Here is a 25,162-nt window from a genome sequence, read left to right on the forward strand (position 1 = left end):
CTTTTTCTTCCTGTGGAAAGGTCAGTATTTTGGTCTTTCAAGATCTGATTGTGACATGACACTACTTCTTCCTTACACCACCTACCTACTACTGCAGCCACCAAGGGGAGATAATTTGTTCTGCAGAGTTTAACTGGAGAACTGCCTGTGGCAGCTCTGATGGCGGTGATAGAGCTTAACAAATTAAGACTTGTTTCCAAGCCAATTTTGCTGTTAATTTTAGTATTTAAAGATATTGTCCAGTGTGTGCTTATCTCTGGAGTCCTCACCCAGATATTTCCCAGTACAGCTTATACAATAGTACACTTTTTTTTCCTTTCCTTCAAATAAGCACAGAAAATCCACATGCCTAAGACACATAATAGGAAACAAAGCCAATCTGGCAGAAGCAGTTTTGCATTCATGTCTGGCTGTTTTATAAGATCTCTGTCAGGGGGAGTAAGAAGGGAAATAGGCATGTCAAAGTGAGAGCAGCGTTTCTGTCTTGAGAACTCCAAGGGCAGCTGAACAACTGGCTCCAAGGCTGCTGATCATGACTGTAGCTTAAGGCACAATGCAAGCTAAGATGTTCTGTTATGCTGCCTGACAAAATGTTATGTTAGAGTGAGAAACAAGGAGCAATTCTTCACCTCTGTTTCTGTTCGGTTTGGTTTATATCCTTTGCATGCTCCTAAGAAGACCTTTGGAGTTTGGTGGAACTGGGCAGCTAGCAGATAATTTCCTCCTCCCATTTCTGCCCATAAAACCGTGCAGTGGCAATTCAAAGGCAGTTCCTATGACACTTGGAAAATATTGACAGATGTTATGAAAGCCAGCAAGAGCAGTTTCAGTCAGGAGTAGGAAAATAGCGCACTGCTAACTCAGAAGAGGCAGTGGCCAGGGGAGAGGCTGCGTACGGTGTTGGTGTGTGGGTCGTTGGCATCAGATTTCCCCTTCTGAATTCTCTCAGCACAGTTCTGATGCCAGCACAACACGTCCCCCAGGCTCCCCAGCTGCCAGGACATCCCAGCATGTTCACTTAGAAATCAGCAAGGGAGGACGGTCAGAATTTCTTTTATCCCAAAGCCAGAAGTAATAGCTTCTAAATGCGATCAGGCTCCTAACTGAGCAAAAGATAGCAACACACAAATAATTGAGGATTTGTTTCGTGTTATTTGCGAATTGCTCCCATCCTCTTATTGGCGGTGAAGCAGAGACGTGCTCACAGAGCTGGTGTTAATCTCTTGGTGCAGCTGGTACTGCTGCTGTTAGGTCACTTTGCTGATGATTCCCAGTCCTCTGCTGCTGCTGGTGGCTGGAATTCCTGTTGCTTTACCTGGGGAGAGCCGTAGAAGAATTTGAAGTTATATCTTGTGTGAGGTCCGATTTAATGCTCTGACCCATCCTAAACCACCAGGATTTTGCAAAGATTCCCTGAAATTCAGTGCAGCACCTAAAAGAATGTCACATGGGATAAGTATGTTTCATAATGGTGATGGGTCAGCTGAAATCTGAGGTCTGTTACTTGCATTATGCCCCAAAAGCTCCAGGCTTCTGGCAAGAAATTAAAGAACAACAAACAGACGCTGCTGCAGAAGACATTAACAAAAAAAGAAGGAACCAAATGGCCAGCGTAAGTCATGAAGGGTGGTTCTGTGCTCTTAACGTGCTGTTTTTCACATTACAGCTTCGTATGTCCCACAAAAAATGGTTGAGCTCTCACTGGGTGCCACTGCTAAGAGCAGATGGAAGCAGTTGAGCTGCCTGATGGACGTCACGCAGCGGTGCTCAAAGAATGTGCCCTGAGTGGGAGAATGGGACGCAGAAACCTCAAAGTTCTGGTGCTAAGACCTTAGGAAGATGCAGTTCTGCAAAGAGCAGAGCCGAGGCGTGCACAGAGGTGGTGTTCCCTGCAGGAGCCAAGAAGAGGCAACAGGTGAACATGCGTCGCAGTCTCCCAGCTGTGTGAGATGGAAATCTGTATGAAGAGGCACAGAGCCCTCATCCCATCCCTCCTGGCGCACAGCAACAGTCCTGTCCTACAGCGCTGTGCTGTGATCTTAAGAGGGGTTTGGGGGCTGAGATGTGGTGGTCTTTGTGTTCAGCAGGACAGGGAGGATCGTGGATGATTGCAGGTGAGGACACTGATTTGCTCTGCAGCTCAGCAGAGCTTACCACCTCCCGAAGTGTTGCATTGCAAGGAGCACAGCAGGGGGGAGTATGGTGCAGCAAGATGAGCTCACTAGCACTGTGTGAGGGCAGTAAATAGCTAAGGCAAGGATATTAATTGACAAAAGGTTGTTAATGCACTGCCGCAAGAATTAATGGAAAAGAAGGAGCTGTTTCGGTAGGCATGTTTGTAATTGCAGTACTGGAGCCGTCCTTGAGATGGTGCCAGCGACACACGGCGGCTATGGAAGGGGACCCGAACGTGGAGCGCGCTTATCACAACCCTGTGCTTTTCATTTTTAACAGTTTTGTGTGCTGTTTTCCCCCCATATAATTGTTTGGAACAAGTCTCTCAAGCTGGCAGCCGCTTGCTGCTGTAACTGTTAACTCTTCTTCCTTGTCCCTGCTCTGCTTCTTCCCCTTTCTTTTTCACACCAAACTACAGCACTGTTTCGTTGACCTGTCATCCGTGGCCCTTTAGAAACAAAATGTAAAGTTGAGAAGGGAAGAAATGCCAGTTTAGTGGGGTGGGTTTGGTGGTGGGATGAGCAGCAGCCCGTCGTGGATGCACCAGAACGCTTCTTAAAGGGTTTGTGTTTGCTGTGTTCAAACGAAACTTCTTATCTCCTCATTAAAATGACACACATGTATGGCAATAACATTCCTTCCGAGCTCTCTTAATGTGGTGACAGACATCTCTGTCCTTTCTTCCTCCACCTGCAAGCAGCACCTCGGCCCCATGTGTGCTCCCTGCACCTCCTGTTCCAGCTGTCACAGCACCGCTGAGCCGCTCCCCTCGCCCTCTGCCTCCATTGGATCACGCTCCTTCCAGCAGCTCAAGTGGAGCCACCCACCTCTAGGAGGAAAACCGAGCTGCAGCCCTGGTGAAACATAAAGTTTATTTCACTAAAGTGACGCAAAAATTCTTAAAGAGCTCTTTGGCAGCAGATTATCTGCAAATCAGACCATGTGAGGGGGACTGGTGTACAAAAAGCTCCCCGAGGTGCTGCGCTGCACACAGGCTGCGTGCTGGGATCTGCAGCAGATGTGGGTGAAGGAGAGCTGAGAGGAAAGCACCGCACACCTGGCTGAAGGACAGGTAAGGGAAGGATTGGTGCTTCTGGTGTGAGATACCTTCTGGAATCCGGGCAGGGTGTTAGGAGGTGTCTGAGCAGCCGTCCTGCAGCAGGCAGGCACAGGAGCGTTGTTAACTTGGACTTCTTGCTGCCTCTTTCAACTTTGTCTCCAAAGTCTGAAATACTAACAGCAGCCTGTTAGTTAGCATATATATGTGTGTGTGTGTGTTTATTGTTTCATCTTTAACTTTGAAGGTCTTGGAGTAGCTCCTAAAGCAGAGTCAAAAAGAACAAGTGACAAAGCAAAGCCACGGAGTGTGGATGTGGGGTGAAAGTTTGCTTTGGCTTTTACACTGCTGATGTCTTTTCTTGCTTTTCTGCAATGTGCCCCAAATCCTGCGCAGCCACTTGCCTGCACTCAGGGCTGTGGGAAATGGGACGCCAGTCTGAAATCTGAGGTTCAGCCATCACACCAGTGCATTGCTAAAGCAGGATTTATAGAACAATTGGGAAAAAAAAAAGCTATAAAGTATAGCTTTATACATATTCTGTACAAAAAAATACAGAAAAGCAGCAGATCTGAAGCAAAAATAAAATTAAAAAAAATTCTTTGCAAGCTGTTATTTCAGAAGAATAAAGGAAACTTTAGCAACTCCATGAAATTACGTTTTAAAAGACAAACTGTTCCAGTGTAGCAAATTATCTGAGTCGATGGGACAGATTTATTGCGAGTGATGGATCTGAGGTCCGTGTGCTGTGAACGTATGCACAGTCAATCAAGTTTACTGCTGGGAGCTGTTGGCTGTCTGGGTTCGTCTGCACTGTGACACAGGAGTTGGGTGAGGAATGCAGCCTAACTGAATGCATAACGCCTCGAGGAAGGCATGTCTTGGTGTGTTAGGAAGCCTGGGGAGGGGAGGACGGTGCCATGGGAGGACGGTGCAATGGGATTTGGGTTCTTTGGAGCATTGCTTGTGGAATTTTGTGAGTGTGGGCTGTGAGCTGTCGGGCGTTTTAATGGAGAGCTCTCTCATCTCCTGGTGATTCTGATGCGTGGTGGATGGAGCACGGTTTTCTTGGAGAGTACGTTTGAGTTTGGCAAGTGTTGTGGTCTGTGTTGTAATGGAACAGGGGGGTGGTGAATTTCAGACCGTTACACAAACTGGCAAATGCTGCCTCCAAACTGGAAATTTAATAAGAGCCCCAAATTATTCCCACACGTGGAAATGCACTGCGTATTTAGTCCCTTTCCTGCTTCCCTGCAAGGAAAGATGAATCTGCTGAGTTTTAGGAACAGCACTAGAAGCCTAACGAAGTGCTCAGTCTGCCCCATCCGATGCTGATGTGTTAACTCTGCTCCATAGCTGTGTTCCTGCAGCTCTGCTGGCTGTCAGTTTATGTCCTGAGCACCAGTGCAGTGCAGCAGTCTGCAGGACAAGCATCCCATGGAGCAGGCAGCAGAGGGGCTGCAGCTCTGAGAGACTCATCACAAAGCATCCATCTGGAAGCTGGTGCCTGGTTGCTCGCTTCCTTTAGGCAAAAGCATGACAACCATGACAATGTGCCTGCTGGCATTAGGTGCAGGCTCTGAGCACGCAGACGGCCTTCCAGCTGCAGTGCAGAGCAGGTCACTGTGCAGAGCAGCATTACAGAGTGCTGCTCTATTTCTTTGCTGATATTTGCTCAACTCTTCCTATGAGTTGATATAAATAATTGGAGGAAGAATGCAAATGGGTTATCACTCCCTCTGTGCTTATCTGTTTCCTTGCACTACTTACAGACACTCTTGAGCCATAAAATGCATTTTCCTCCCCTCTCTGTTCCTTAAATGACAGCTGGCAGTTTGGCAGTATTCACACTACCGCACAGTGTCTCTCTTCTCAACAAATTCCTACAGGTAAATCCTCTCTTTCCTGCTGACTCCTTAACTTCAGGCTGAGACATGAACAAGAGTATGACATAAGACTCACAGTCCAAGTTGATATTTCCCCAGTACTTCCATTTTCAAGCCTTTCTTTCACATCTTATCCATATTAAACTGTCTTGGGAATAGTGGAGGTCAATGGATAGCACAGTGCCTTGGATCTTTTCATTTACATCCCTCTGCCTGTATGAGCTGCATCTTCTTTGCACGGTGCAATGTCATGCAGCCACGTAATTCTAACAGCCTGATATACTCTGTGATGGAAGTAAAGCTTAGGTCAAGTTAACAGAAATCATCTCAGACTTGATGCTGTTTGCCAGCAGTACAAATTAATGTTTTGTCTTGGGATTCCATGTAGTTTAACTCTTTGCAGGTGTAAGTGGACGGGAGGAAGGCAGAGGTGTGGCAATAATGGGGTTTTCTTGCAGGAATGCAGCTGTAACCCAGGTGCAGGCTGTAGACCAAGTGCTGGTTTCAAAAAGGCCTAGCAAGAGTTAGTTTTCTCCTTTAAAAATACAGAGTATTGGGAAATAATTTGGTATTAATGTGCTGGGAAGATTTGCTTTACTGCACAGCAGAGCATGACAGGGATTCCCACATTGCCACGAGAGGTCACTGCGTGCCTCAGGAACACCCAAAGCAATGCCCAGCTCTGCGCCTCCCCGCTCAGCAAGGATCCGGACCCCAGCACAGGGGTGCTCCTCTGGGATTGCTTTGGGAGAGGCACAGGAGTTGGCTTTGGGTCTCTGCCGTTGGCTTAAATCTAGCTCTGAGTGGGAGTAACTGAAAATTACCATGGAATAATCGGTTTATGTGAACTGCGTTGGTGGCTTGAGTCAAACTCCACGAAGCACACAGCCTCGCTGCTCAGTTTAGCCCACATCTAAGGGTTTTCCAGGGCTGCTCCAGGCAGTGCATGTGGGATATTAGGACCAATTTCTTCTCCAAAGAGAGCTGATGCAGTGGCACAGGCTGCCCAGGAAACTGGGGGAGTGCCTGAAGGTGTTCAAGGCCCATGGGGACGTGGCACAGAGGGCCGTGGTCAGTGGGCACAGTGGGGATGGGTTAGAATTGAGGGTCTGAGAGGTTCTTACAGCCTTCATAGTTCTGTGGTTCCGTGATTCTGGCTCTGTGCCGTTTTTCTGTTTTTTCCTTCTGCACTAATGATGTTGGTGATAAGAAGGTACTTATGAAAGAGCAACCTTTGCAACAGCTCCGATAAAAAATAGGCAGTAAGCTGGTATTCCTTTCATTATTCACTACAATAGTGTGTCCTATGCAGCAGCAGAGAGGTGGGTGCATGAGGGGCAAAAGTGGGCAAAGTCCTTCCTTGTTAGCACAACTTTCCTGTCTGTTTCCCTACTAATCCTAGCATACTTCTCAACTCCAAGAACTCGGCTTTTGCCACTGCCACCACTCTCTGCAGCAGCGTACAGCGTCCTGCTGTTTGTTGGCGGTTCTTTTTTAAAGGGTAATGAAACCTTACGGTTCTCTTTCCACGTGCCAGCTCTGAGAACACCACGGAGATTTCCCATGGTAGATGGTGAGCTGGAATTTACTGTCGGAAAGGAATAGTTTGAATTCCAGCAGAAGCCCCTCGAAGTTCACAAGTCACAATGCGTAGCTGAGGTTCAAACTACTGAGAATTCCACGAAAACATGTCAAGTGATGTGATGCTTCTTTCCTGTGGTCTGCAGAAGGAGCTTAGGGCTGGATAAGACAACAATCTTGATTGTCACAGATCCAGGAAACCAACACGACATTCAACAAACGCCCCTCAGGACGTGCCAAAAAGTATTTATGCATAGAAAGAAAACGTTTTGTGGATACAGCAAATGGTATAGAAAATTCAGCCTCACAGATAACGCAGTTAAATCAACATCCTTTACTGTTCTCGCACTTTGAGTAAGAGGTATAAAGTTCACAAGGGCTCAGGTTACTTGTCCATATTCCTTACTATTAATGTGCCATGCACAAGGGAGAGAAGGGTTGGGTCTGTCCTTCCTTAGGATTTTTCTGTTGCTACCAGTGGTGGTAGCACAGTTCCACCTACACAGGCTCTTTTGGGACACTGGTAAGGTTGTGGACTCCAAAGGCATTCAGTTTCCATAGTCCTGCAGGTAAAGCAGACATTACTCTGACGTGTATTTTTCTGGGGTGCTCTGAAGATGTTTCAGTCCTTGTGATGATTAACTAATAGCAAAGTACTGCCACGGTAATAATCCAACATTAATGATACGTTGTTTGCTGTAAGGTGAAAACAGCATTATCTAGGTAAGCACAGAAAGTAAGTGTGAGCAATCTAGAGGTTTCTGGAAGTAATAAAAACATCCCTGGAGAAGGTCATCCTGCTTGCTCTGCAGCTCAATAACTTTCCTTTCTGCTTGCTTGCTTGCAAAGAGGCTTAGCAAACAATCTCTGCACAAGACTGAAGGCTGGGAAAAACCTGTGTTTTAATAGCTCTGGCAGTGAGCAAATTCCAGCAATGAGCAAATAATATTCCCGCCCTGCTTTGGTTTTCCAAGAGTCGAAAGTGAAATAATGCTTATTCTTCCACATGGGATGTTGCAATCATATTTACTGCGAGGAAAAACGCTTTGAAAAGGAAGAATGAGATGTAATGATCATCATTTACTATGTGGGGGCATCATGTAGATGGAGTAATGCTTTGCAAGCCATAAAGCCGGGCTGATGCCCCAGGGCACTCGCAGCACAAAGGGTCTGTTTGCACGTTTCATTGACTGAGGACTGACAGCACCTGAACAAACGAGCAGAAAAAAGAACATGACCCACAGAACCACAGATATTTTGCTGCTCTTTTTTATTCTCAAGGAACAATTAATTGCTTGCTTGCTTGCTTTATTATTATTTTTTTTTAATTTTGGATTGCTTTGTTTCTCCTGGATTATTCTTCCAGCCTGTAAGAAGAGAGCAGGTAAAAACCAGGGCTGGGATTTGCTGTAGGAGCCGTGCCCACTGCCCTGCCAGGGCTGGAATCCAAACAGAGTGAGAGATGCCTTTATTTCTCTAGGGAGTTATGCAGCATGGGGGTCAAGCTTTGTCCTGAGCAGACCTAGATGCTATTTCCTCCTGATTCTAACCAACCTAACTGAAATCTTTTTTCTTTTTCTCGTGATTAGTGTTGACGAACTTCCCAAACTTTCATTTAAGCTTTCCAGATCTGCTGCTAAACGTGGCAGGGAAGTGGGATTTCTGAAGAAAGGTGATCGTGGAATGTAATTTGCACACCTGTTGTTATTGCAGTATTTAATTATTTCTTCTTTCTTAATACTGCTTCCTTCCTTTCTCTGCACGCAGCCTGGAGTTTCGCTGGTTCCCTTCTGAATGGATTATCTGCTCAATAATTCATATTTCATGCGGTAATGGTTAACTATCTCCAAAGATATTTTAATCACAGGAACTGCCCAAATTGTAACATGAGCGTTACCAGCATCGATAAGCTCTGTAACAGAGTATTCTGTAATGTGTTTCATTTCTTAGATGGTGTTCGTGCCTTCAGTCTGATGGATTTAAATATGGAAGGGAAATTCTGAGAGCACTGGGAATACACTGGAAATAAAAGCGTGGGAAAATAAGCTGAAGGGGACTGAGTGCTGCTGCCTGTGTGCAACTGGGCAGGGGAACCTTGGAAAATGGAAAACAAGGCAACAAGCAACGAGACTCAGCTGCTGACTACCAAGAAAGGTACCTCAGACTGTAACGAAGGAGAAGATTGTAAAGAGAACGGACTGCTGATCAAGAACCCTAAATCTGCCCTACGGCTCATGGAGGATGGGAATAAAATCCATCCCGGGCAGGGAAATAAGGAGGAGGCAGCTCAGATCTCAAATGGCTATTCGGGAGTTCAGAGCTCCGTGCCTTGCAATGGGGTGGGAGAGGTGGAGGATGCGCAGTGCACCAACCCAGCAGCCACAACCACCACAGCCACCACGTGTGGAGCAGAGGGCCAGCAGCAGCTGATGGAGCTGGAAGACAGAGAGACCTGGAGTAAAAAAATTGACTTTCTGCTCTCTGTCATTGGATACGCGGTGGATCTGGGAAACGTGTGGAGATTTCCTTACATATGCTATCAGAATGGAGGAGGTCAGTGGCCAGTTCTGTGTTCTGTTCCTTAACGTTCAGCTTCCTTGCTTGCTAATGGATTAGTTTAGCAGTTTATTTTAATATCATACGTGGCATAGCAATAACAGGAAATTAATTACTTTTAAAGCAGACTGGAAAACTTAAACCATGGGATAGGATAAGATATAAAAAATGAGAACAACTAGGAGCTGAGCTCTGGTTAGGTGCAGAGAAACCTGAAAGAAAAGATTTGAGCCCTGTCCCAAGGAGTATTTAAAACCAGATAAACCAACTTGTCAGAACACTCCTCAGGAAAGCTGGGACTGAGACTCACAGATGTCCCAGCCAAAATATAAATCTCCTCAAGGGGAGACTGAATAGAAAGGACTTAATAGACTGAATAGAAGGGACTGCATCCCTGATGTGCTCAGGCATTCTAGCAAAGAAATTCATGACTGTCTGTATCTCGTCTCACCTTGTACTACAGAGGCAGTGCAATCTTTGTGAACCCCATGTAAACTTGTTGCAGAAACATGGGAAGTTTGGCCTGAGTGTCACTTCTTGTTCACACTGCTGTGCAGTTAGCTGTGAGAAATCCCATGGTAATGCAGTATGGCACACAGCTAGGGAGGGGACGTGCATTTTCCCTGGGGAACGAAAGGAATTGTCCACGGAGTGCTGAAAGTAGTGGAAGAGAAGTCCTATGAAGAGTTATAATGATCTGCTTTGTCTCTTGCAGGAGCATTCCTCATTCCTTACACAATTATGGCCATCTTCGGTGGTATTCCGCTCTTCTATATGGAATTAGCACTAGGACAGTACCACAGGAATGGCTGTATTTCAATTTGGAGAAAAATATGTCCTATATTCAAAGGTAATGAAGGGAAATGGAAAATTAGAAGGAACTTTCCGAGTAAGATCTTCTGATAAAGATGTATTTTCTAAAAACAAAATAATAATATCTGAAAACAACAGAGCAAAGTAAGGCTAGGACAAAGTCCGTCTACTTCTACACACAATTCTGGCTTTACAAAGAAAGTTTCATAAAGCTTTATGTACATCTGTAGATGTGTGTGTGCTCTCATGCATAAGTATATCAGACAACTCTTAGATTAGACAGAGGCTGCTCTGAATCAAGCTTGAAAAAAGTAAAAAAACAAACCAAAAAAACCCCAAAACACAACCCATGTAATTGAACAAATAAGCACAGAATTACTGAATCCTGGGCAAAATTGAGAACAGGAAAGAAGTTTCCCTACAGAAATAGAAATAATGTAGTAGGAGCTATTCTATGCATTTGTTACTCTTGATCCCAGTGTCAGAGTTCTGGTCTAAGAGTAGCAGATGGCAGTTTCCAAATTCCAAATTTTAGGAGCAACTAAGCCTATACTGTCTATATTGTCTTGATGAAGAATGTTCCTCTGGAAACAGAACACGAGTGTTTCTGAAGCCATAAGAAATTCCAGTGCTGTAGATACATGATGGGGTACATGTACCTCCTGCAGAGCTGCCTTCATGGTTACTAACTGTGGGTGATGTGAATAACCAATTCCTTCCTTTTTGTGGCCTGACTTACACTCACTTCATGTCATTATTTCCTAACCTACTAGGCATTGGCTTTGCCATCTGTGTCATAGACCTCTATGTAGCCTCCTATTACAACACCATCATGGCGTGGGTCTTCTACTACCTCGTGTCCTCCTTCACGACGGAGCTGCCGTGGACCAGCTGCAATAATGCATGGAACACAGGCAACTGCACTACCTACTTCAGCAAGGACAACATCAGCTGGGCCCTGCACTCCATCTCTCCTGCAGAAGAATTTTATACGTAAGTGCATGTAAGTGAGGACAGTAACGTCAGACAGAATGGTGAAACGCATAGCAAGCTTTTCTTTGGAGGGGGAGCAGAGGTGGTTAGTAATGGTACCCTTTTCTAAACTGTTCAAGTAACTAAATACCTGTAGGGGAACGTAAGCTTAGGGTGTGGGGAAGGGTACTCTGTATTTTAGACTGCAGGTTCCCAATTGTCTGGCCATTATCAACTGTCAATATTTACCATTTATCAACACTGGTGTACTGTTAATATCAGGCCTGTAAGTTAAAAAAAATCCAGAACAGAATGAGTCTGAAGTCTAGTTATCAAGGCCTCGGGACTACTTATAATGCCCAGACCACAGTAAGGGACTGCTCAAAGCATACTGAACATATTTGTAACAAAAATATCTACACTGTGTTTTTCTTTCCTCTTTCAGCCGCCAAGTTCTACAGGTGCACAGGTCCAATGGGCTGGATGACCTGGGGGGCATTAGCTGGCAATTGACCCTCTGTTTATTGTTAATCTTCATCATTGTATACTTCAGCATCTGGAAAGGGGTCAAAACGTCTGGCAAGGTGAATGCAAAAGCAAGACAAATCACTTGGTACAGTATAGCCTAGCACAAGTTCTAAAGGAGCCAATTAACACGACAGTTATCCCAGACTGTCTTCAGGGCAGAGATTGCAGCTTCACTTATTTGGGAAGCCCTTGCTGCAGAGTGACTGTTACTGTTATCCAAGTAACACGTAACAATAAGTTATGCCACAGTCCTGTGCACAATAACAACCCACACAGAGAAAGCATGGATATTTATCTGCAATCTGCCCGTTTACAGAGCTTTTGAGAAAGTTCATATGAAGATGTTATAAAGGCTAAGAGTTACCATTTGAAAGTTATCATGAATTCTTCTCATCTCTTAATTTTCTGCCCATGGCAAACGCTATCTCAATGTTCTCCCTGGCAGGTGGTGTGGGTCACAGCCACATTCCCCTACATCATACTTTTTATCCTGCTAGTGAGAGGGGCGACTCTGCCCGGTGCCTGGAGAGGTGTGCTCTACTACCTGAAACCTGAATGGCAGAAGCTCCTGGCCACTGAGGTAAGAACACTATGAAATAGTTGGGGATCACGTGTAGCCTTTCAGCATGTGTACCACATGTGTAAACTCCAGTGTGTACTTTCAACATGGAGTATGATTATAGAGATGTCTTAGCATGGACATCACGCTCTCGTTTAAGCAGTCGTCCTATTCTTTCCATAACTATATAGATATTTTTAAAAGGTTAGATGGGGTTCCTGGTTCTGTTCTGCTATTGAAGTTCATTGTGAATTTAGCTTGAACAGTGAAATAGCAAACAGCCCAGCACTGTGCAAGAAGTTACAATGACTGCTGCTACACAACAACACAGTCCTTGGCCTATAGCTGCCACAGCGACATTTACTAAATCTACCATCCGGATTAGCTGCAGTTGTTTTGATGGTGAGGGGATCATTGCATGCTCAGGCAGACTTTCCCACACCCAATGGTGTCTATAGTTACCAGAGCTGAAATGTAAAGTCTCCATCCTGTGACACACTCTGGCAGATAAGCCCAGGGAGGGTCTCTTTAGCTGCCAACTAAAGCATGCCTTGGTGATGAGTGGACATGGGCAAGTGCACCGGAGAAGCAATGGATCAGTTGGGTCTGCACACTCCACCAGGGTTTGAAAAGAAAGGAAGGATGAGGACAAGACTGAGCTAATGAAAAAAAGAAGCCAATCCATTCCACTATCTGATTCAGCTCTGAACTCTGTGGATGACAAGTAGTCCATCAAGCTGGAGGCTGCACTGAGGTCCCTGTGTAAGAAAGCCTCTAGCAGAGAGAGCGATGGAAAAACCCCAAAGCAATAAATACTACAAATATAAAGATTAAAAATTCTAATGTTTGCAAGTCTGCTGTTCCCCAGCTGATATGGAGAGTTTTGAATGAAAAGGAAATGAAAAGACACCAGTCTCTGATAAAGCAGCATCTTCAATAAGGGACCACATCTTCTGAAAAAGCAATAAAGGGCATTGATATTGTATTGGATGTATCTGAAGTGAGGACAGCAGATCACAATCTGTGTGTGCTGGACGATGACAGAGTTCTGTCTGTGGCTGATACAGGATGGCCTCACACGATGGCAGAGTATTAGAAATGAGTGGTAATGAACTCCAGGTTTCAATCAAAAGAGGATAAACAAACGAGGACTTTCACCTTCAGAAGGAGAGCTGATATTTGATATTAGCACTTCAGGAACACCACTCATTAAGGCTGCAAACACTCTGAAGTACAGCAAGGTTTTTGTTACAAATCATCACACTTGCATCTATCGTGGCTGCAACAAAGCTGGATGGAGTCCCTCGAACTGCAGCTGCATCCACACTACAAAATGTGAACTGTGTGCCTAGGAATAATCTCAGCCTAGAGGATGCACAGCCAAACACAGAGCTACTGCACAGCATGCAGAGAAAGATGGGCCAAGTCCACCAACAAACCACGAGCAGAGCTCTCCATACACTGCAGAAGCTGGGGTAACCCAATTACAGGCAAATCATCTGCAGTGCTGGCAGAAGGGATACTTACAGCGTGTAAAGAAATGCAACAGCTCTTTATCTGTGGTAAATTCTTTTGATACAAATCCTAATTGCATCACCAATGAAAACCAGAACGGCAAAGACAGCCAAACTGTAGTAGATATTAACACCTTCCTCAAGAAATCTCAAGAAAAAACTCACATTCCAACATACTTTCTTAACAAAGCCTTTGTTAGACCAGGACTAGAACATAAGCACACAAGTGACGCTCAACTTTGTATGGCTAAATAATACTGTGAATCTGCCAATCTCATCCCATCTGTCTCATTACCTTTTTTTCTTGATTTTTATCATTTTCCAGGTTTGGGTGGATGCAGCAGCTCAGATTTTTTTCTCCCTCGGCCCAGGGTTTGGGGTCCTGTTGGCTTATGCCAGCTACAACAAATTCCATAACAACTGCTACCAGTGAGTTCTACCTCATTTTATGTACTAAATTCAGCTTTACATAGGTGCTGTTTTTTATGAAAAGGAAATAGTGCCAGTGAAAGACACTGAATTGAGAGACTTTTATATATACAAACCAGACAGCAGCACAACAGAACAAAGAAACTGCAAGCCCAAGCATTTTCTCTGTTGTGCCTACCTTAAAGAGAAGTAATCTCTACCAATGACAGCAAGGAGGGCAGCACGTAAAACCTGCCACAACAAAATGGCACAGCTCCCTGACAATCAGATGAGAGTTGCTGAATCTCAGTCAGCCAGGGTGTGACTTTGGAGCCCTAAGCTGAAAGGCAGTTTGTAATTGTTTCCTTTAAAAAAAACTGTGTATAAAATTAAAGAATGTCTTCTTCCTTTAATATTCCTAGAGCCATTCCTGTCATTTTAGAAGTCTGGTATTTCTGCAAGCATAAACCCAGCATTTAATCTCGTGCCAGACTAACGTTACAACCTGTCTGAAGTTCTTCCTTAGGAAAAACAATGAGAAGTTGCTTTGTCGTTGTTTCCTTCCCAAAATCCACTCCTTGCTCTTCCACTGCATTCCCCAGACTGCTGCAGGAGTGCAGCTCAACCGCTGCCCCCACCTGGCAGCACGCTGCCCTCCCCAGCAGATGCTGATTCCCTGATGTGAGTTGGGTGTTCTGTTGCAGAGATGCCCTGGTTACCAGCACTGTGAACTGCCTGACCAGCTTCGTGTCCGGGTTTGTCATTTTCACTGTGCTGGGGTACATGGCTGAGATGAGGAATGAAGATGTGTCGGAGGTTGCCAAAGACATGGGTAGGCTTTTTGACTTCTAAGAGAACATAGTTGTGTATTCTACATTGAGAGACCTAACAACTTGAATGAGTGGATAAGATTGTCAAATGTTTGGTATGTAATTCAGGATAGATACTGTTTTCTTTTATGATAAAGGCACAGTGCAGCTAAAATACTATTCCATAATGCCAGCGTATGGAAGTCATGCATGCAGCTCCACGGCACTGTTCTAACTGCACGCTGGGACGTAGTCAGGAGGAGAAGCCTTCTGCAGGAAAATGGAACAACCTGTCCTCCCCACGGCAGCACTAACAGGTCTCTCTGCTTCTCCACTCTAACACCAGGACCCAGTCTGCTCTTCATTACCTACGCTGAAGCCATTGCAAACATGCCTGCCTCAACTTTCTTTGCCATCATATTTTTCTTGATGTTACTCACGCTGGGATTAGACAGCACGGTGAGTAGACAATACTTGAGAGAGATGGATGAATGATTTGTGTGGTGTATTCCTTACCCCAGCCAACACCAGGAGGAGCAGAATTACAAACACAGGGCTGTCACCAAAGAGTTTAAAGCAGGACTGGCATCTCCTCGTGCCTTCTGTAAGATAGAAACTCTTGCTCCATTTTCAATAATGGAGAAACAGAGTCTTAAGTAAGATGAAATGGTCTGTCATGGTTGCACTGTGATAAATAGTAGCAGACCTAGGAGCACAGCTGAAGCACGTGATTCATGAACTGTATGCAGTCTTATGGGCTCCATCTGTCCTGTACTGGTAAACTTACAAATCAGTGAATGAATTCCCATTTGATGCTCTTTCACACTAATTTTATTTAAATGGTGGAAAGTGGAGAAAGCTTTCTTCACAGCACTGCAATACAGAGCTCTTCTAAAAATTGCCACGAATCTATTTTACTGAGAATCAGCTCCTTCTAGGAAGGCTCAACACAGTGATTGCACAATTAGCCCTACTGAGCCACTTCCTCTGGATGATGGGCACTTCCTACTGAAATGGGAAGACTCAATTGCTGCTTAAAGAGCTAAAAACATTCTAAAGAAAGTCTGAATTGTGCCAGCTCTACAGGGAGAGTAGAACACAGTGTTTCAATGGCTACAACTCCTCTTCGAGGTAAAACTGCCCTCTGTTCTCCATTAATTTTTGCATGCTTTTCAGTTTGCAGGATTAGAGGGAGTGATTACAGGAGTACTGGATGAATTCCCACATGTCTGGAGCAAGCGCAGGGAATTCTTTGTCCTCGGACTGATCATCATTTGCTTTTTGGGGTCGTTGGCAACCCTGACTTTTGTAAGTATTTCACCCCATCCTCAATGGCAGTTTCCTGCATCTGACATCTTGGAGAGGGTCGTATTTTTGTTTTAAAAGAGATTCAAGAAGTCAGATTGAATCTCCAAATATGAACATTATCTCTCACTAAGAAACGTGTTGCAAAACGATTGTATTGCAATTCAGCATAACTCTGCTGCAAATCCTAACTGGCACAGCCACTGCTCCAGCTGCTAAGTCAGCAAGCAGGGGTGTTTTGATGCAGTGTGTGTGCTTTGCTTCTCCCTCTCCCAACCTCCATGTTTAAAAATAAAGGATTGTTACTTCCATTTTCCCAGTGTTAGAAACATATATGGCGTTAAAAAAAGAGTGGTCAGAAGTTATCCATGAGAAATGGCTGTAACTGACTGTTGCTGGAGCACTCTCTGCGAATTTCTGCCAAATGACCTGAATCTTCCTCCTCCAATCAGGCTGCAAAGCTCCAGCACTCCCCCATACATCGTCCCTTCAAGGCTCGTGGGATTTCGTTTTCAAAGCAAGCAAAATTTTGAATTATGAGAACAAAGGGACAAGGAAACCGCACACAGGTTTCCTGTTGTGTTTCACTCCACTTGTTCACACACAACCACCTTCTAATTGAAGCATTTACTGTAAAAGTAGACATAGTTCCTGTCTGAGACACAAACTCTTCCTCCTTAAGCTGGTTCTAGGTATCCCAAGTGGTAAGAAAGCGAAGCAACGCCCTGTTTGTTTCCTATCTGGGAGCTATGAGTCAAGTTGGAGGAAGATGACACGGGAGGCATGCAAAAAGTCACCCTGCCACACTGCACCAGGTCCCAGTTGTTCAGTAAAATCCAATGAGAACAGCCATAAGATTCAGTTTTAGCTCTTCTGCATGGCAGCCCCGCTGGACTACATCCACACACAGCACCAGCAGCGCAGCCAAGGACTGCACAGCTCACAGTGCAGCAGAACTCACCCATCTGTGAACGCTCTGCTTCAGATGAAGGCAATAATAAAAAAGCAGCATCCCAGGGCTTCCACCCCTGGATCTCTGGGTCGCTGACAGCACCATGTCCTTTGCAGGGAGGCGCCTATGTGGTGAAGCTGTTTGAGGAATACGCCACAGGCCCAGCTGTGCTAACAGTGGTGTTCCTGGAAGCGGTGGCAGTGGCCTGGTTCTACGGTACGTGCGTTGCTGCTGGGTCCCGCTGAGCCACAGTTCCTCTGATGTCTCAGGAAAACATTGGCTTTTCTTTCTTTTCCCCTCCCCACAAACTTGCTGTTAACCAAATCCGTAAGAATGACTACTGCTGGCTCTGAGAGAAGCAGGCTAAATCTGAAAATAACGAGGTATTCAGAACTATTAAGGGTTCCATGCAGTTAAGGCACAAACAGCACTCAGGCTGGGCCCTGTGCTGCCTTGCTGTGCACGCATCTCTGTGCGAAGGACTCCTTCCTGCTGTCCCCACTCTCCTCATTTGTCCCCACAGGCATTACCCAGTTTTGCAATGATGTGAAAGAAATGCTGGGCTTCACCCCAGGCTGGTACTGGCGAGTGTGCTGGGTGGCAATCAGTCCCATCTTCCTGTTGGTGAGTTTTCTTCATATCTGTTTGGGTTTTTTTTCTTTTTTTCTTTTTTTTTTCCCTGTACAACAAAATTACCATTGAACAATGTGGTTCCTTAGACATCTAAAAGCTTAATTACAGAATTCTCTTAGGAAGCTCGTTAGTAACAATTCTTGTTAAAACAAAAATGCTTAATTAGTGAAAAATCCTACACAGTGTTGCAAGGTCTGGTTACTAAATCACAATTTTAAGGGTGTTGGTAGACCAGCTAGATAAACAAGGGTTTGGAATAACTCCTTCCCCCCTCATGGGCGAAGATTACTTTGTTTTGTTGTTTTACGTTTGTCATAGAAAATAAAAGATGGTAATGAAACAGTGCCTGGGAGGAAACCCAAGATAAGTAAACACAGGGCCCCAGTATCTGCTGACTGACAGCTTCAGAGTATCCCATGTAGCATCTGCAGCAGTTAATTGCAACCATCATAAATCTATAATTTGAGATTGGAAATCCTGACTCTATGTTTGACTTAGCAGTACTATTAATAATGTTTTAACATCAAGTGTTCATTTCCTGATCCCAAATGGGTTTGTGCTATCTTTGATAGCTGCCGGGAGCAGAGCAGGTCAAGATGGAGTTTATGAGCACCGAATGCAGACTGAAGACCTGCAGAGTGAATTCTAAACTCTGCTGTAACAATCAATGCATCTCTAACAGATTTTTATTTTATTACCCACAGAAAAAGAAGGAAAAAAAAGTTATAAATGAAAGCACCAGAATGCCAGAAATGATTTTTAAACTACTGTCCTCTTTGTGAGCCTGAACCAGTAAAATAAAGCAGACAGCTCTGGTGCTGTGGTTACTAGGCAGAGCTATTTGTGTTCTCTGCAGAAGCTAAACTAAAGTAAGGAAAGCCCAGAAGGTACTATGCTATTTTGCTATGGAAATTTCAGTGGTACTCCTGCTCTTCTGATGCTAATCTGGAAAAAAACACAGTTCAGAGATCCTTCCATTACTCACGTAGCATTCAGCTGCAAAGCATTTCTTGTTTCATGAGAAATCTCACAGTCATGAAGGGAAATCAGAATAAAGAAAATGAATCAAATTCTGAGTAAGAGTTAATTATATGATGTTTTCCTCCTGGGAGTACATGGGATGGGGAAGACTTAACAGCAGAACTGAAAAGCAGGCATGCTTTGCACAAACCCTGCAGTGCTGTGCCCTCATTGAAGATTAGCAACCCTGGAGTTACTCAGAAGTGCTTCATTCCAAGAATATTCCTTAGGGACCCAGACCCTTAGGGAAGTTGCTCACTGATAAAAAGGACACAAATACAACCAGTGTAGCTGGCACACCGTAAAATTGCGTGGAAGATGTAATGTTTGTCTAACCTTAAAAACCCACTCATTTGTTTTGATTGTACATAAAAATAAAAGCCACGCTCAGATTATAGGGCAAGGAAATGCTCACAGCAGATATGAAGAAGTGATAAACGGTAGTGAAGCATTTCTTAATGCATCATTTGGAAAGAGTCAGAGGTAGGAAAGAAATCATACAACAGGAACAAACTGGGAATCATTAAGATGTGTCCTAGAGAAAAAAATTCCTTCTCTTCCCACATCATTTCTTAATTGCTGTAGCACAGATTATTTTTCCCCCTACTTGTTTCAGAGTGCACAAGTGCAATAGTTGTAGAACCCAAATGAATGAGAAAACAATGCTGTGTTCAAAGCTGGAATGTCAGACCATGCTTCTCAGCTTTCAGTTACTGCTTGGGTTATACCCCCAAGTTCCTGAGCAATTCTAAATTCTCTTAAGTCTTGATATCTAAAAGCTTTTCGTTTAATCTACATCAATGTCATCTGAGATTTTTTCAGGAGCAACACACATTTCATCCTTCTCAAACCCTGCTCTGGTTTTTTGTTGTTTGGTTGTTTTCTTTAAGTTTAATTCTATGCTGGCACAAGGAGTTCCCTGCAGGAACAGCGTGTGCTATCAAAACATGCTGAAACTTTTCTTGTTTCCTTTCCAGTTCGTCACTTGCAGCTTTCTGTCCAACCCTCCTGAGCTACGGCTTTTCGATTACAACTATCCCTACTGGACCACAGTAGTGGGCTACTGCATAGGAACCTCTTCCATCATCTGTATCCCAATCTACATGGTTTATCGGTTGATCATCACTCCCGGAACATTTAAGGAGGTATCCAGTAGGCTCTGCTGTGTCCGTTAGGAAGGAAGTGATTTCTATCAGTACTGTGTGTCATTTCTTCTATGATTTGATGCCCCAGGCTGTTTGCTAACAGCTAATTGTCTTTCACCCATTTGGAGTGATTTACAAACCTCCCAGGTCTCGCTGAGGGGCTGAGATACATTCACATCCACTTACTGAATCGAGTGTTTCTTTTTATGCTCTGCTGAACTGGAAGCTTTCCCTAGAAATCACACATGCGAGCCAGTGACAGATTGGGTCCCTCGGGTGTGCTTACAAGAACAAGTTTCTTTTTCTGTCCCACACTTAATAAGGGTTCTCTGCCATAAATCCATGGCAGCCTGTGATGCCATTTTTGGTATTTCTTGTAAGTTCTTGTAAATACCAGTTCTGAGAGAATGTGTTCAACAAACTCAGAGCGCTCAAGTAAGGTCCTGAAGCATGAGTATGACAGCTGTCAACCTTGGAATCAGACTGGATCTACTACAAAGCATTAATAAATAAGCGTGCACTTCCACAGCACCACTGTGCAAAGGTAACATCACCCTGCAACATTTCTGCCTTGTAGCCGTAAGAAGTAGTAAGAAGTGTAATTCAAACCAGTTGTGTTTTTATTGCAACCATTTGGAAAGGGTTTTGAAATGTTATTTATTAGCTCTAAAGTGAATGAACTTCTCATACTGATCTCTTTCCAACAGCGTATTCTGAAAAGCATTACTCCAGAAACAGCCACAGAAATTCCTTTTGGAGACATCCACATGAACGCAGTGTAAGCTAACCTGCTTTCTGGGGAGAGATGGAAGCACAGAAAAGAACTTTCCACCCAAGGAATTATGCTTCCAGCTGAGATAACAACAGGGTGAGTTTTCTGTGGAGGTTCTGACACTGACAACAGACATTTGGAAACATGATGCCTCCAACACATCTATCCAAGCAATTCAATGAAACCTGCCATGCACTTCTAACCAGACTGACCTGGGAACCAACTCATTCTGGAAACACGAGGATGTCTGTGTGTGTGAAGATGGCACAACAGTGGGGCTGTTGCAGGAGCCTCTCTAGGATGAGCAGCAGCGGTAGGATTAGGTTTAGAATCTCAAGTCTGTGGCAGTTCTCCTGTATCTTCCTCAGTGTAATCGTTCGTACCGGGCAATGTTGTATTTGCTTCTAAGGTTCTAATTGCTTCAACTACATTGAAAAATACAAAAATATTTCCAATAGCCATATATTACTCAAGTAACACAGGGTTTTGTAAACTAATCAGTAAGTTCTCCAACTCCTGGGTTTGTAGTGGAGTCGTCAGAGGAAGAGGCAGCAATCTCCAGCAGCACTACATGCAGCTCTGCACAAATCAGCACGCACATTTGGTAACGTTATCCTCCTCATTTCATCTGTAGATCGTATGTTTCTGTTGTTTCTTGTTTAAGGCTACAAAACCAGTTTTTGTAACGTGGGCTTCGTAGTCAAGCAACAAAAAGGTTCACAGGTCATCTGACAAGCACTGAAGCTGCTAGCACAGCAAAGCTACATGTTCACAAAATCCTTGTACTCGCAGACCGTGCTTTTACACCCAAGGAAACTATATACCAATAATGAATTACTTTGAGCTCAGATGTCAAAAAGTGGACTCTTACAGATCTGCTTTTCTTTGTTTATTTTTTAAGTTTCAGTTCCCCAGCTAAGATTGGCTGGAGCCTGTGGCTTTCTCTATTGTTTCCTGGTACAGACCTCAAGTTTAGAGCAACCCTTTTGGCTGGCTGACAGAAGTACGTTTACACAAACCTACTGCCAAGACTTACTAGCTCCTACTCTTATGTGAATACATTTGGTTTTCACCCTGAAGAATAACAGTAGGGTTTTTTCTTTAACAAGCAGTTGAGTTCATCAGGAGATTCTGATCAGAACCGACTGCATTAGATTTTAAAGCACTGATGACATACAAACTAACTAACTTTCATGTATGTACTAACCTTGCCATATTATATCTGTACATATGCCTCCAGCAGTTTACAGCTGCTCTATAAACTGACCATCACTGCCAAATCAGCTGGAGGACAGCAGTTTTGCTGCAGTTACGTGGGAATTTAGATAAACCTGAACAGTCATAGTCTGTGTGAAGACACTGCATTTTCACTCTACCTTGTAGGTTATAAAAGTCTAAGTAGAAATAATAGGGCATAAGAGCCTCTGCTGCATTTCATGCTTTACTCACAAATTAATGACACGATACATGCACACATAGCAGCAGGCACTGAGAAACCTACTGAAAGTTTACATCAGAACAAAGCACGTAAGAAAGCAGGGGAGGTGATTCTATGACTGCCTTCTGAAAGCAGTCACCTCACTTCCACCACTGCTACTGACCCCTTATCTTTAGCACTCAATCCCAACAAGGAAATAACCCTAAGGAACAAGGGCTGTTCTGTGCAAATTACAAACAAAGGCCTCCTGCACTATTTTTTAAGAGGGAGTCTGTTCTTGCACTGCCACCAGAAAAACAAAATAAATTTGTCTCAATGGATGCTTACTCATACAGAATAGTTTTGAGGGTTAGCCTTGCAGGCCCTCTGAAAATGACTTCCAAAATGTCTTTGTGGTGAGGAAAAGTTATCTAGTTAGTTATCATCTAGATATGCACTACGATTTCAAATTGCCAATCAGAGAAAATTACTGATTGTTTTTAATGAACTTTCCTGTTATGAGTACATTCCTTGGAAAAAAAAATAAAAATACACATAAAACATCAATTAAAATGAACAATGTCTGTATTCAGTATCAAGTGTGGGAAATAAAGGAGAAAATACCGCACACCTCCGTTCTTCAGACTGCTGCCCATCTATTGCCAGGTATCTTTCTCCCTCCATGCTTGTTTTAAGCAGATCTTTCTCACGGACCAATTTTTGGCCAGTTGATGCTGTTTCCTACTAGGCTCATCAAATAAATAATCTTACAGTTCCAATTTTTAGCAGTTTTTGCACATCCACTTGCAAAAGTCTCTTCAAACAGACATTCTGCTGCCTTTAATTAAGAGCAGTGACAGTACAGCAGAATTAGTTGCATTAAACATCAGCACTGTCTGCATCAAAGCCAAAGTTTCTCCTTGAGCTCTTGCAAACAAACTGAAGCTGGGACTGTTACTCCTAATGGAATAATTTGCAGAGTAATTCATAACTGCTAAAACAACTGCTTCTTCGTGTGCAATACTTCCGACATGGTCTTCCTTTGGAACAGCATTTTAAATGGCAAAAGAGGCATCTGTAGTTTGTATTGAGACACTACATACAGTGCCACACACGCTGCCTTTCTGGGAGGTGGTAGCACAGAATTCTGATGAGCTGCCCAAGAAATGCCATGTTTTTCTAGTGGAAGCCAAAAAAGCCCCAGGTTCTCTCAGTCTGAATTTCTCAGCTGAAAAAATCCAGACAAACACACCCTGACTTACAGATGTACTGTAGGAGATGAAAGTCTCTGAAATCACCTGCAGACAGACAGAAAAAGCAATGCAGAAAGCAAAGGCACAGGACAGAAAGCACTGTCAGAGATAGGCAGCCCTGAAGATCAGCAGTGACATCACATCTCCATCCTCTTTTCACCAGGACAGTCCAGCGCAGGGTCTGTATGGGAACCGAGGGTAAGGAAGCCCTCAAGTAAACTAACAACTTCTCCCTTCCCAAGTAGGGCAAAGATAAAACCATCTGTGTTTTCATTCCAATTAAGGCGAATTAGCAATGATTCAGTTCCAGTTTGTTTTTGGATGGCATATTGGTTTCAGCTTTTCTAGGCCTTTTTCTTATAAAAGTTCATTTCATGCTATCTCTGATAACTTTTTTTGTCTGAAACACTATTAATTAGATACCAAATGGGCTGCACTGCAATTCCAAGTGTTAGAGGCAAGGAAATCCCTTTTCCTCAGCTCACATTCCACTTACCTGCCACACCAGTACACCCCACTCTATAAGGAACACTGAAAAAGGAGTTAATGAAAGGAGTTAATGGAGGAACGTGTTCCTTTCAAGCAGGAATTAAACTGGAGTTTTAGCTGTACAGAATTAGGCATTCCCTCCAACTTTTACATGGATGCATCTGTATTAATTTATGCAGCTGTTTAGTTACAAGTGTTGCAAGCTGATTGTAAGTTATCAGTATGTGCCTTGTACTGTAAACTGTCATTGTAATAAATTTAATAATCATAATCCATCTGTAGATGTCTCTTGTGCCTCTCTCTTATGGGGAGTTTCACGCTGGCCTGCAACAGATCTCTTTTCATTAGAGCAAAGATAACAATTCCAGGACGAGCAGTCCAATTTACTACATCAGCACGGCCTCTGATAAAAAGCAGAGTATTTTGTTTGCTCTCTGAACCCCATCTACTGTTAAATGCTCCACTTTCATTCTATTCCAACAGCAGAACCAACATGACGTTTGTTTAGACAGAGTATCAGAAATCGTCTACACTCGGACTAAGAGCCGAGCTACCCGACTAAAGCAAGTATAAAGCTTGTTCCACTTCAGGTCTTTAACTGCATTTAAAGTTTGCACTGGCATTTTAACGCAGATCACCAAGTTTGCTGAACAAAATATTAGAGAAAATACTGGAGTTGACTGATGATGACAGCGCACACAGAACATCTCAGGAACTCAAACTCTGTCTACACTTTGAGATCAAGAAAACAAAGACTGTCTCTGTTCTCACTACTGAACACCTGCTGACAGGAAAGATGGTTTTGAAGAGAAACAGAAAAAGGAAACCAAACACTGTATTTCTTTTCCTATATCACAAAGAAAGGGTAGAAGATCAGAACAAAATCCAATTGGTTCTATTCTGAGAAATGCACTTTATGACGTGGCAAAAAGGAGCCCAGGAGTTTTGGCAGCATTTACCAAAACTATGCTACAAAAGTACAAATGACTCAGCTGTTCTTCCTACTACAAACTGCTGTAGTGAAGTGAATCACACCACGTGCTTTCCTAACACATTTCAAGTCTCCCAAAAAGCAGGAAATGACCAACTTATAAGATCTGTGCTATGAAAATTATATTTGTGAAAGCACCACAGAAGTTTTTAGAAGAATGACTAAATCAGAAGTTTATTGGAAAATAGAATAAGTTGAAGTGATCTGGGGGAGAAAAAAAGACACCAGTCCAACATCTTCAAATACTACAGGAACAGGAGCAGCCACAGATGCAAAAATGAGAAGAGCTGCTTACCTCTGGAAGGCCTCAGGTAGGCAGGGATCTCC

General features: G+C 43.7%; 1 protein-coding gene across 2 annotated transcripts; it reads left to right on the plus strand.

Annotated features, from left to right (window-relative positions):
- The first annotated feature begins 1,553 nt into the window (after positions 1-1,553).
- On the plus strand, positions 1,554-24,986 carry SLC6A4 (solute carrier family 6 member 4). 2 transcript variants are annotated; one of them, XM_048967274.1, is made up of 15 exons: positions 1,554-2,114; positions 2,876-3,247; positions 8,650-9,252; positions 9,971-10,105; positions 10,842-11,061; positions 11,486-11,624; positions 12,014-12,148; positions 13,967-14,070; positions 14,754-14,881; positions 15,205-15,317; positions 16,035-16,166; positions 17,232-17,331; positions 17,639-17,739; positions 19,746-19,913; positions 20,621-24,986. In XM_048967274.1, exons 3-15 carry the CDS (start codon positions 8,802-8,804, stop codon positions 20,693-20,695), a joined length of 2,001 nt encoding a protein of 666 aa, XP_048823231.1. In that variant the 5' UTR covers positions 1,554-2,114; positions 2,876-3,247; positions 8,650-8,801; the 3' UTR covers positions 20,696-24,986. The 2 variants fall into 2 exon arrangements, with proteins under 2 accessions (XP_048823231.1, XP_048823233.1); XM_048967276.1 differs by lacking the exon at positions 1,554-2,114 and having other exon boundaries at positions 2,691-3,247.
- Positions 24,987-25,162: the final 176 nt, after the last annotated feature.

The sequence above is a fragment of the Lagopus muta genome, chromosome 20, assembly GCF_023343835.1.
Source record: "Lagopus muta isolate bLagMut1 chromosome 20, bLagMut1 primary, whole genome shotgun sequence".
Lineage (NCBI taxonomy): Eukaryota > Metazoa > Chordata > Aves > Galliformes > Phasianidae > Lagopus > Lagopus muta.